This window comes from Heloderma suspectum, chromosome 2, assembly GCF_057233095.1.
Source record: "Heloderma suspectum isolate Gila_16-S chromosome 2, 16-S_ref, whole genome shotgun sequence".
NCBI lineage: Eukaryota > Metazoa > Chordata > Lepidosauria > Squamata > Helodermatidae > Heloderma > Heloderma suspectum.
The window spans coordinates 384,591,568-384,604,437 of record NC_139459.1 but is presented as its reverse complement, the minus strand read 5'-3'; the positions used below and the strand labels follow the sequence as shown (position 1 = coordinate 384,604,437).

The following is a 12,870-nucleotide window of genomic DNA, read 5'->3' as shown; positions in this document are numbered from 1 at the left end:
AGTACATCATGAGAAATGCCGGGTTGGATGAATCAGAGGTCGGAATTAAGATTGCCGGGAGAATTATCAACAACCTCCGATATGCAGACGATACCACCCTAATGGCAGAAAGCGAAGAGGATCTAAAGAGCCTCTTGTTGAGGGTGAAAGAGGAGAGTGCAAAAGCTGGTTTGAAACTCAACATTAAAAAAACGAAGATCATGGCATCTGGCCCCATCACTTCCTGGCATATGGAAGGGGAAGAAATGGAAGCAGTGACAGATTTTACTTTCTTGGGTTCCAAGATCACCGCAGACGGTGACTGTAGCCATGAAATTAAAAGACGCTTGCTCCTTGGGAGGAAAGCTATGGCCAACCTAGACAGCATAGTAAGAAGCAGAGACATCACCTTGCTGACAAAGGTCCGTCTAATCAAAGCTATGGTTTTCCCAGTAGTAATGTATGGCTGTGAGAGCTGGACTATAAGGAAGGCTGAGCGCCGAAGAATTGATGCTTTCGAACTGTGGTGCTGGAGAAGACTCTTACGAGTGCCCTGGACTGCAAGGAGGTCAAATCAGTCCATCCTAAAGGAAATCAACCCTGAGTGCTCATTGGAAGGACAGATAATGAAGCTGAAGCTCCAATATTTTGGCCACCTAATGCGAAGAGAAAACTCCCTGGAAAAGACCCTGATGCTGGGAAAGACTGAAGGCAAAAGGAGAAGGGGACGGCAGAGGATGAGATGGCTAGATAGCATCACGGATGCAATGAATATGAACTTGAGCACGCTCCGGGAGAGAGCGCAGGACAGGAAGGCCTGGCGTGCTATGGTCCATGGGGTCACGAAGAGTCGGACACGACTGAACGACTGAACAACAACAACAACATGAACTAAGTGACTTTGAGAGTATGTATCAGCGACCTTGTTTGGATCAGAGTCCGTGAAGAAAAAAAACAAACTTTTTTTTTGTCTAAAACATTGATGATTTCCTATTCCTCATGTGTTGGGGATGCTGGAATACTTTTTTTAAAAAAATAATCATTTTTAATGTGTATGCAAGTCACCTGACACCATTTTAGGCCTTATTTTCATTTTGTTTTCTGCATCATGCCATGTTTTCTGATGTTTGAAATCAAAGCGATAGCCATTAAGAAACAAAGATGTATTTTTTATTTTGCGAGGGATATCTACTGGAAAAAAAATGTCTGGAGGGACATTTAGTGGGTATGTACTGACTGATGAAATGATAGTAAAGTAGGATGGGGTATTTAAAAGTAGGTAAATGCTTTGAAGAAATTTGTGCATGCCTGTGTCTGCTTCTTCCTGCTTTTATCGTTCTGTGTTTCAAGCGATTTCACTTCTGGTTTGAGTTTAGCTTCACTCTCTCCTTTCCCCCAAATTATCTGTAAATCAATTCTCTTTTAGCTTTGCAAGCTTTTGTTACTGAATATCACCCACAGAGGCTTAAAACTGAGTAATATGGGGAGGGGGATGACATAGATTAACAGTGCCCTCTTATCCATGCTGTTTCATTATGTATAAATAAAAATAACAATTATTTTATTATTACCTACATAGTGCTTATAATGTTTACACTATTTGTGTTAAGTGCTTGGGAACGTTGCCTCAAAGAAAAGCTGTCTTCCACTAATTTTTACTCACTGGAAATAACATCAAAGTGGAAACTGAAACTGAAGCTAGGGATGTATGGAAGTCACTTACCTTTTCACGGATTCTGTTCGTGGAGGGGGGGAGGGACTCCATCCCTCCCCCCAGAATCCTCGACAGGGGGGAGGCGATCCAGTCCTCCCCCCCCCCCGGAATCCTTGACGGCCACACTGCGTTCCCCTTTTTTTTCTCTGTAATATTCTACGTAAATATTTACGTAGACTAAAATGGTGAAAAATAAGGAACGCAAATGGCAGCCACCATAGCCGCTGCCATTTGCATACACTATTATTTTTTATTTATTTTTACCCAGACAAGTTAGGCTACGTAAGTCTTTACGTAGCCTATCACATCTGGGTAAAAAAAAAAAAGACCAGACTGCAAATGGCAGCCGCGGCAGCCGGTCAAAAGACCAGCCGCTGCCGCTTGCCGCCGCCGAAACCACCGCTGGAGCCACCATCGTCTGGAACATCTGCCCCAGGTAAGTCTCATCCCAGGGGGGGATCCGCGGGGGGGCAGGGCGGGTGGCAGGCCATTCCGCCACGGAGTTTGGGGGGCTGAAAGCCAGTGCATTCACCCTCACTGAAATCCGTGGCGGAATTCTCCGCCATCCCTAAATGAAGCACATTTTAGAAATTAAGGAACACCATTTTTCCAGTTACGCAAACAACCTGTAGACCCTTGAAAGGAGGGTTACGGACACTTGCTTTTGCCATCATAGCTCACTGCAGACAGTATATTCAAAAACACAGCCCCTCAGCTCAGCCTGGTGCCCCTGAATGCTCAATCTGCTCCCCCACCCCTCAGCACCCCCCTTGCTACCTGAAGGATCATCTCCTGCCATATACACTTTCCGTTGTGAAGGAGAAAATTGGGGTATCATATTCTCTTATAACCAGAGGTTTAGGAGGGGGCAAGTACATTCTATTTCTTATATTGAGAAAATGCCTCAATGGACAATTCTGAAACTTTGTAGTGTAGGAGACATGTATTTGAGGATGGCCTGTGGCAATTTTGAAGTAGAACTGGTCAGAAATTGCTTTTTTCTAGGAGGTTAAATTTTGATAGTTGAGCTCCTGCAATTTGACAGATTTTGTCTGTTGTTGTTTCCCATCTGAGTTACATAGGCTACTTTGGAGGATCATTTCTCCTGTTTGTACAGCATCTCTGGGAAAACAGTCTGTCCTCTTAGAAAGAAGAAGGTGTAGAATATACTATGCCTCAGAAAACTATAAGGCATTTCTAGGTTTCTACCACATTTTAAACCAGCATTCAAATAAAAAAGAATTTCCACACCAGCCACTCAGCCATTCTGGAATATGAACCAGTCCTTAATAGCATGAAGGATGTTAATAGTCTTAAGCCACTTAATTCAAGGGGAGGAGTGGAGGAAGAAGAAGAGATCTACCTATAAATAATACAAGAGGCGTAGCTTGGTGCCTATGATCTGCCACTGTATACTTGATATACACGGATATAGATGGACAAAATTTGAAGACACATTATACAGATTCTTAACTCTCCTATTTCTAACAACCTAAATGAACAGATCACCAAAAAGATAACTAAGGGCTTTGGTTCATTGTCATCCCAGAAGCCTTTCTCCATGATAGGGAATCTATGCACAAAACACAAAACAAACTCAACTGGTGTTTCGCTTGAGTCTCTTCTAATGCAGGAGCAACCACAGCCTTCTGAAGTTTAGATTCAGACACTTGATGATACTGAGTGACAGGAACTACACCCCTGCCCAGCCCAGAAAAACGTGATCCCCCAGTGACACTATGTGATGCTGCTGTCTAGTTCTGGTACTTCGCCCTCTTCTTTGATGTCTCTTCAGAATAAACAGGGCCATCAAGCATTCATTCATGCAAGACTTAATCTTTGACCAGCAGCCACATTTCAAGGGAAGTTTTGGGAAATTCCTTTCCAGAGCAGATCCTGTCTGTGTAAGGCAGGAGGCCCTGAAACTCTGACACGAGGACACTTTTATTTTAATTTTTGTCTGATTTGAGAGGTCATAAGTTGTATGCTCTGTTGACTAATTCCCAGGGCATTCTGAGGAAAGATTGGTCATTCACTGTCTTGGGAAAAGTCAGATGTCTCGACAAAGAAGTGGCTAATTATTTTCTAATCATCATGCGTATAAGCACTCAGCTGATTGTATTAGCTCAGCTGAAGAAACTATATCCCTGTGTCCTGATATTATGTGTTGTATTTTATCTTGAATGGGTCTAACATGCATTACACACACGCGCGCACGCACACACACACACACACACACACCTGGCTTCTTCAGAAGTAAATCCCACAGAGTGCAGTAGGATTTACAGTCAAGGACTGTGGTGGATGAGGAAGAAAGATGCTCAGCCTTAGAACTATGGCCCTGTAATTATTCCGGAGAGGGACCCTCTGTGCAGACATTTGCATTTGGACCACTCCCAAGAAAATATCTCCCCAGCTCCAGCCTGTGTCTTAGCAGCACAACATTTAAAAGCAAAGAGGCTGCTGGTTCTTTTGGCTGAAACAATGCAAGGGAACACCATGGAAGTGAGATGTGAGCATACTGAACTAAATGGTGCCTTTACTTCAACGAAGCTCCGAATTCTTCTTCAAAAAGTACAGAGTGGCAAAAGTCAGGAGAGCGATTTATCAGGGATGACCAGAGATCCCAGAAAAGATGGACAGTCTCCCGTAAATGGGGACAACCAGAGCATGGGTTTGGAAGCCTTAAAGCATCATCATCACTTACATGACAACCCTGGTTAAAGGGGACTCAGAGAAAACGTATGGTTTGTCGCACTTAAAATACTGTGAAGACAGGACTCCACTGATGAGGTAGTCTCCTGGCCGGTAATAATAGGATCCCAACTCTTGCTCTTTCTTCTGAGTCATCAGGCAGTCTGTCTTCTGCACTTGACAGGCTGCATAAGGGAGCAGGAGCAACAGCAGCAGCAGCAAGGAGATCATCCTGGGTCTGCCTCCCTCCTGCTGCTCCTCCTTGCTGAGCGTTCCTTTCACATCTGCAGCCAGCTAATCTGCAGATGTGAGAAAAGTCTTGCAAGATCAAGGCCGCAGTGTCTTTGCAACAACATACAATTCTGAGCCAAAGGCAGTGGTGGGAGGCAGTGTACTGACCTATACCACAGGCATGGCCATCTCAGCCTGTCTGAAATCTGAGCCCAGGCTCTCGGGAGCACAGGAGAGGTTTTATGCACCAAGCTTTTCAGGCACGGTGCAAGAGGTTTCCTGGAGCTGCCTTTCATTCTGATGTTTACATCATTGGTCTCCAAGGAAAACAGAAAGCAAAGCATCTCTTGAGCTTTGGCAAGGCTCAGAATAGATCACTATGTTTTTGGTAATGATCAGGGAAGCATCACAGCTGCAACTTCATGGATTGGGGAGGGGGATTGGGGAGGGGGATTGGGGAGGGGGAGTGGCTGTTATCTACCGAGAGTCCTTGGTCTTCACCAGACCCCCTCTCTGGGGAGACCAAGGTTGCTGAGTGCATGTACTGGAGATTGGGCCCGAAGGGCAGTCTGGGGATTCTGCTCATGTACCGTCCACCCCGCTGCACGACTGACTCCCTGGCCGAAGTGCTTGAGGTGGTCTCTGATGTGCGTGTACAGTCCCCTAACTTATTGGTGTTGGGAGACTTCAACATACATTTGGAGGCCATCCTTACAGAAGCACCTTGGGACTTCATGGAGACCATGGCCTCCTGGGAGCTGCACCATATTCTAACTGGGCCCACCCATGTAGCCGGTCATGCGCTAGACCTTGTGTTTGTTTCTGGAGAAGCGGGGAGTGATCTGGAAGTCGGGGGCATATCCACCACCCCCTTGTCATGGTCAGATCACTATCTGGTGATGTTGGACTTCTCGGTTCCACAACCCCTCCGCAGGGGTGGAGGACCCATTAAAATGGTCCGCCCCAGGCATCTTATGGATCCAAATGGATTCCTGAATGCGCTTGCGGATTCTCTGGGGCACACCAACGGCCACTCGGTCGAGACCCTGGTGGGTGGCTGGAATGCCGCAATCACTGGGGCACTGGATCAGGTGGCTCTGAAACGCCCTCTCCCCCTGAACAGGGCTCAGACTGCACCATGGTTCAATCCACGGTTACAAGCTCTGAAACAGGAGGTGAGATGGCTAGAGTGCCGGTGGTGGAAGTCCCGCTCCAAAGATGATCAGACACAGGCTAGAGCTGTATCTTCAGCCTATCACGTGGTGGTGAAGGCAGCAAAAAAGGAATATTATGCTGCCTCCATCGCGTCTGCAGAGTGCTGTCTCAGGAGGCTGTTCCAAGTGGTGCGGAGCCTGGTCGGTCCTGTGGCTCCTGAACCACTGGAGCATTCTAAGGCCTCCTGTGTGGCCTTGGCAAGGCACTTTGCAGATAAAATTGATCAGATTAGGAGTGTTACTCTGCACGCTGTGGATACAGTTAGTGAGCAAGAGGCGGCCTGTGGCAAACCGGTTTTGTGGGATCGGTTCCAGCTTCTTCCTCCTGATGAAGTGGACAAGGTGCTTTCATCTGTAAGGCTGACCACCTGCTTACTTGATCCTTGCCCATCTTGGGTCATTATGGGCTGCAGAGAGAGACTGGGTGAGGGGATCAGGGCAGTGGTGAATGCCTCCCTTGAGGAGGGAGTGATGCCATCAGCCTTCAAGGAGGCAGTGATAAGACCACTCTTAAAGAAGCCCTCCTTGGATCCTCAAGTTCTGAACGACTTTCACCCAGTCTCAAATCTGCCATTTTTGGGCAAGGTGATTGAGCGGGTGGTGGCGATGCAGTTGAAAGCACACTTGGAAGAAACTGATTATCTAGACCCATTTCAGTCTGGCTTCAGGCTTGGGCATGGGACAGAAACGGCCTTGGTCACCTTGGTAGATGATATGAGGAGGGCTCTGGATAGGGGTGAATGCTCCTTCCTTGTTCTCCTCGACCTCTCAGTGGCTTTTGATACCATTGACCACGGTATCCTCCTGGACCGCCTGGAGGTGTTGGGCATTGCAGACACTGTATTGTGGTGGTTCCGGTCCTTCCTCTCTGGCAGGTACCAGAGGGTAGCACTGGGAGAGGAGGTTTCGGACCCATGGCCACTCACTTGTGGGGTGCCACAGGGTTCCATCCTCTCCCTGATGCTATTTAATATCTATGTGAAGCCGCTGGGGCCTATCATCAGGAGGTTTGGGGTGCGGTGTCATCAATATGCAGGTGACACGCAGATCTACCTCTCATTCAAATCTTCACCAAGGTTGGCCGTAGAATCCCTGTCCAAATGTCTGGAGACAGTGAGTGGCTGGATGGGGAGCAATAAGCTGAAGCTGAACCCTGACAAGACTGAGGTACATTTTGTGGGAGACAAGAGGAGTCTGGGGGATGTTGACCTGGTGTTGAATGGGGTACGCCTACCCTTGAAAGACCAGGTCTGCAGCCTGGGGGTCATTTTGGACTCCCAGCTGTCCATGGAGGCTCAGGTGTCAGCTGTGAGCCGGACAGCGCTGTATCAACTCCATCTGATACGGCTGCTGCGCCCCTTCCTTCCTGACCATCTGCTCCCATTGGTAGTACATGCCCTGGTCTCCTCTTGTTTAGACTACTGTAATGCGCTCTACATGGGGTTACCCTTGAAGACAGTTCGGAAGCTGCAGCTGGTACAGAATGTGGCGGCTCGCCTGATTAAAGGCAGCCGCCAGCGAGATCACATCACTCCAGTGCTGAAGGAGTTGCACTGGTTACCAGTTGTTTTCCGGGCCAAATTCAAGGTGTTGGTTTTGACCTTTCAAACCCTATATGGTTCCAGCCCAGCCTATCTTAAGGAGCGCCTCCAGCAGCACCAGACAGGCCGCTTAACAAGATCAGCCTCGGATGGCCTTCTCTCTGTCCCATCAGCCAGGACAGCTAGACTGGTGGGGACAAGGGAGAGGGCCTTTTCTGTGGTGGCCCCCACTCTGTGGAACTCCCTTCTTAGGGAACTCCGCCATGCTCCCTCTTTAATGAGCTTCCGTCGTGCATTAAATACGTGGTTGTTCAGGCAGGCATTTGGGGTGGGTTAGGGTATTTTAGAAAATGTTTTCACTGTAGAATTTTATTGCTTTAAACTGTTTTATTGTATGTTGTACATCACCCAGAGTGGCTGGGTGACCAGCCAGATGGGCGATTAATAAATTTAATAATAATTTAATAATAATAATTTAATAATAATATAATAATGGATTCTCTGAGTGCCTCGAGGTGAGCTGCAGAATTGGAGAAAAACATGTTTTTGAGAAGTCACACAGGCAGCTCCATCTTCTGGTTGGCAAGAGGGAAAGGTGAGCCTGGCCTGGCCTGTATTTGAAAAACTAACACAAATGAGCCAACATCAAGGAAATATCTTAAGACACAAACCAGTGGTTGGGAACCTGTGGCCCTCCAGATAGCAGTGGACTGGATGTTCAACCGCCCTAACTGGCTTGGAGGATGATGAAAAATGGTGGGAGTTGGAGTCCAAGAAGATCAGAAGGGCCGCATTTTCCCCATTCCTTATGCACATGAAGGTGCACACTACCTGGGGATGAATAAACCAGGATTACCAGTGATCACAGAACAAATGGTGGTCACCATACAACTCAGTGATCTCCCGCTATTAGCACTTCCAGCAAGCTCATCAGAATTGTGCAGAATGTTGTTTGGGATGTAGTAAATCATATTCCACAACATAGTTACTTGTAAACACATTCCGAGGAGAAAAACCTCGGCATCAAAAGGCTCTGTCAACTATGATCTCAACTATACTAGTCTCTCCTCCAAACTTATGCCAAATATTCTCCCACAGCTTTACTTCTATGGATCAGAATTAATACTTGAGGGCCTTATCAGTGTTTATGGGAAGTGAACCTATGTGTTTATGCTGAGATGCAGGTAGGGTTGGCGGAGAATTCCACTGTAGACCCAAATGAGGCCAGATACAAAAGAATCCAGCCTCCGGTGTCCACGGCAGAATGGGTGACTTACCTCCGCCTCCCTCCGGAATCCTCCGGAGCCAGCTCCTGTCTGCGGCAATTCCGTGGAGCTGCAAGCCAGCTCTGTATCACTGGCGATACAGCAATGGCGGCCCCCATTGCCATATCGCTGAGGAATGAATACAGATGCAAATGACATAGTGGACGTCACGAGCGGCTGTAAAGCCCGTAGTTTAACCTAAATGCAGCCGTAAATGTAGGGATGTCAGAGGATTCTGCCATGGGTCTCGGTGAGGCCGAATGCCAGTGCATTTGGCCCCCCGAAATTTGTGGCAGAATGGCCTGCCACCCCCCTACCCCCCACGGATCCCCCTGGGACGAGACTTACCTGGGGCGGATCTTCCAGGCGGCGGCGGCTCTGGAGGCGGCCGGTCTTCTGACTGGCTGCCACTGCCGCCGTCATTTCCGGGTTTGTAAAAAAAAAGAGAAAAAACAAAGACGTGATAGACTACGTAAAGATAAAACAAATCTATCATGGTTGGGGTGGGTTTTTTAAAAAAATGCGTACGCAAATGGCGGCAGCTACGGCCACCACCACTTGCGTTCCTTCTTTTTACCGTCTTAATCTACGTAAATCTTTACGTAGACTATGACGGCGAAAATCAAGGGGAACGTGAATAGCGTTGTTGTTGTTGTTGAGTCATTCAGTCGTGTCTGACTCTTTGTGACCCCATGGACCATAGCATGCCAGGCCTTCCTGTCCTGCGCTCTCTCCCGGAGCATGCTCATGTTCATATTCATTGCATCGGTGATGCTATCTAGCCATCTCATCCTCTGCCATCCCCTTCTCCTTTTGCCTTCAGTCTTTCCCAGCATCAGGGTCTTTTCCAGAGAGTTTTCTCTTCGCATTAGGTGGCCAAAATATTTCAGCTTCAGCTTTAGTATCTGTCCTTCCAATGAGCACTCAGGGTTGATTTCCTTTATGATGGACTGATTTGACCTCCTTGCAGTCCAGGGGACTCGTAAGAGTCTTCTCCAGCACCACAGTTCAAAAGCATCAATTCTTCGGCGCTCAGCCTTCCTTATAGTCCAGCTTCCTTATATTCCTTATAGTGAATAGCTTAGCGGGCACTATTTGCATCCCCTTTTGATACGCCGTTTTAGCCTACGTAAAGATTTACGTAGGCTGAAACAGTGAATGAAAAGGGGACGCAAATAGCGCCCGCTATACTATTCGTGTTCCCCTTGATTTTCGCCATCATAGTCTACGTAAAGATTTACGTAGATTAAGAGGGCAAAAATTCGGAACGCAAATGGTGGCGGCCGTAGCTGCCATTTTTCGTACATGGTTGTTTTGTTTTGTTTTTTTACCTAGAGCCCTCTGCGGCTGGAAATCCGGCTGCAGACGGCTCTGGCCTGGCCCGGCCAGCTGCTCCGCGGAGCACAGCTGGCCTCGGAGAATTCTGGGGGTGAGGGACAGAACGCCCCCACACACCATCAACATAATCCTCGAACAGGTAAGTGCCTTTCGTATATCCCTACATTTAGAAATCATGAGAAAATAGTCAATATCTTAGGCCTCATCAGTTTGAGCTGTAATCTTCCATGGTCCGTGCACATCCCATCTGGGCTCAGAATGCCATTCTTTGGGTGTTCACAGTCACAACTCGGGATGTCAGAATAATCCTGAAACCACACAAATGAGATGCCTGATAATCTGCAGAGATTTTTAAACAAGATCTGTACCATCTCTGTTAGTATTTTAATATTTACGGTTTAGTTATATTTTAAACGTTTGTACACTTGTATTTATAGTTCTATTTATAGGTTCTCATTGTATAAGTTTTACTGCTGTAAAGCCGCCTTGAGTCCCAGTATTGGGAAAAAGGCGGGATATAAATATAATAATGATCATGATGATCATGATGGCAGCTGTGCAATCCTGAGTGGTGCGTGCCAGGCAGCAAAGCCTAGAGTACTGCTGTGCTTGCGAACGTTGTTCAGGAATTTCTTGCCAAGAAAAGAGAGATCAGTGCAGATGACATCCGGAACTGAGTGCTGGTAGTGAACACTTTCTGCCATGGCAGCTAGGAGTTGAGGATTCACCCTTGAAAAGCAAGGCGTCGCAGTGCTCACAAACTTTAACAGACTTGCCAATATCAAACCTGTCGAGGCTGGTCGCAGGACGCAGGACGAAAGGCAGAGCCTGCCTCCTTTGCTTGGGCTGGTGGTTTCAGATGTTGACGGATGCAGGGCTAGACAGAGCGTCGATGGCTCCAAAAGCTGAGGGGTTGCCTGCATATGCAAGCTTCTTGAGGTAGGAGTGGAAGCATCCAGGCTGGGGCACAAAGCTTCTTCTCTAGGGGCTGGAGGGGTAGAATTAGTGCGGAGGTGTCAGTCATGCTGAGACTCCCGGTTTGCCTACCGGGTACTTGTTACCAGTGAGCGTTTGATGTCTAGGCATGTTAGTAATGGGTGGAATATATAAAGGTTGTTTTGTTAAATATAACAGCTTGAATTTTCCTTTGTGAGCAATGAATAAACTTTGGGTTACTTTTAACTGTAGGTGTCTCTTCTTCCCTTCATGATTTGTTTGCCAGCCATATGTTACTGGGATATCATTCTACTTTCTCCTGCAGCTCTGTTTATAAAGGTGTACAGAGACGTTTTTGCGTTCATATTTCTTTTACTCCAATTTGCAATGGATTGTTCATTTAATTAAGCTTGACTTTTTAAATATTAAAAATAAACCTTTATATTATATAAAGTGTCCAGGAAGGCCCCCCCCCCCAGCTCTCTCTCACAGCCAGGGCCACTATCTATCCCAGGAATGCAGGCAGGAGGAATCTCTGCCAGCTGCTGTGTTTGTGAGAGATGAGTGAGCTCCTATCCCACAGATTGCTGTTCTTCCACAGAATCAGAACTGCTCTGGGGCTCTATTGACTCAGTGTCCACCCTGACATCATCCCCGCTCCCATGAGGACCCCCTCGTGCTCCTCCCCTGGGGTCCAAAGTTTGTGGGGGTACAGCTGGTGGAAGCGCCTCAGCAGCAACGGAGCATGCACATGTTCCGCGGGTTCCCAGGATAGCCCGTACCCCTTCCAGTCCACCAGATATTGCAGGCAGCCACGAGAAAGGCAGGAGTTCAGAATCTCCGTGACCTCAAACTCCCCCTCCCCCAACACTAGCAGCAGAGGGGAGCCAGCCAAGCAACGACGGTAGCCAGAAACCGGGGGGACAGCAAGGACCGATGAAAAACAGGACGGATCTTCATGGAGTGGGGGAGAGTAAGGCGAAAAGCAACAGGGTTAAAATCTGGGCCGTAATCTGGAAAGGCCCCGTGCGACGAGACGTGAGCTTCCTTGCAGGCGAGTGAGAGGGGAGGTCTTCGGTGGACAACGAAACCCAGTCCCCCAGTTGCAGAGACGGACGTGGCTGGTGCCGCCAGTCCTCAGAGGCCATGCAGGCTGTCTTGGCTTGCTCGAGGGAGTCCCGTAAGAGGTAGGGATGGCGAAGAATTTCTCCACGAATCTCCGGGAGGCCGAATGCCAACGCATTTGGTCCCCCAAAATTGGTGGGGAAATTCTCCGACGGCCCCCCGCCTGCCCCCCCAGGATGGGACTTACCTCCTTCAAACGTCCCTCTCGGCAGCGGGTCCCGGCGGTGTTTCGGTGGCATTTTGGCGGGGGCGGCGGCTGGTCTTCCAACCGGCTGCCACCACCGCCATTAGGAAGTAAAGTAAAAAAAACCCAACAGCACGTGATAGGCTATGCAACGATTTAGGTAGCTTATCACAGCTAGATTTTCAAAGTCAGCCATGATAGGCTACGTAAATCGTTACGTAGCCTATCACGGGTGACTTTGGAAAAAAAAAGCGTGTACGCAAATGGCAATGCCCCATGGGCGCCACCATTTGCATTCCTTATTTGGGCACGGGTAGTCTACGTCAAGATTGACGTAGACTATGGCAAAAATAAGGGCAACGCCATTTGCGTACGTGCTTTTTTTTTTCCTTCAAAATCACCCATGATAGGCTACGTAACGATCTACGTAGCTTATCACGGCTGACTTTGAAAATCTAGCCGTGATAGGCTACGTTAATCGTTACGTAGCCTATCATGTGTTTTTTTTTAAAAAAAAATACTTTTTTTTATTTCACGGCCAGGGAGACGGGGAGCTCCCCCCTGGCCTGAATTTCGGTAGCAAGGGATGGGGCGCCTCCCCCCCGGCCTGAATTTTGGCCAGGAGGGGTGGGGCATCTCCCCCTGCCCA

General features: G+C 48.0%; 1 protein-coding gene across 1 annotated transcript in view; it reads right to left on the bottom strand.

The window, feature by feature from the left end:
* Positions 1-11,062, bottom strand: part of LOC146356398 (vomeronasal type-2 receptor 26-like) — a 64,925-nt gene extending 53,863 nt beyond the window's left edge. The window contains exons 1-2 of the mRNA XM_084830088.1: positions 11,024-11,062; positions 10,705-10,822 (exon numbers count right to left, since the gene is read on the bottom strand). Coding sequence (XP_084686214.1) covers positions 10,705-10,822; positions 11,024-11,062 — 157 coding nt within the window. The remainder of the gene's footprint in view (positions 1-10,704; positions 10,823-11,023) is intronic.
* Between the last annotated feature and the right edge of the window lie 1,808 nt (positions 11,063-12,870).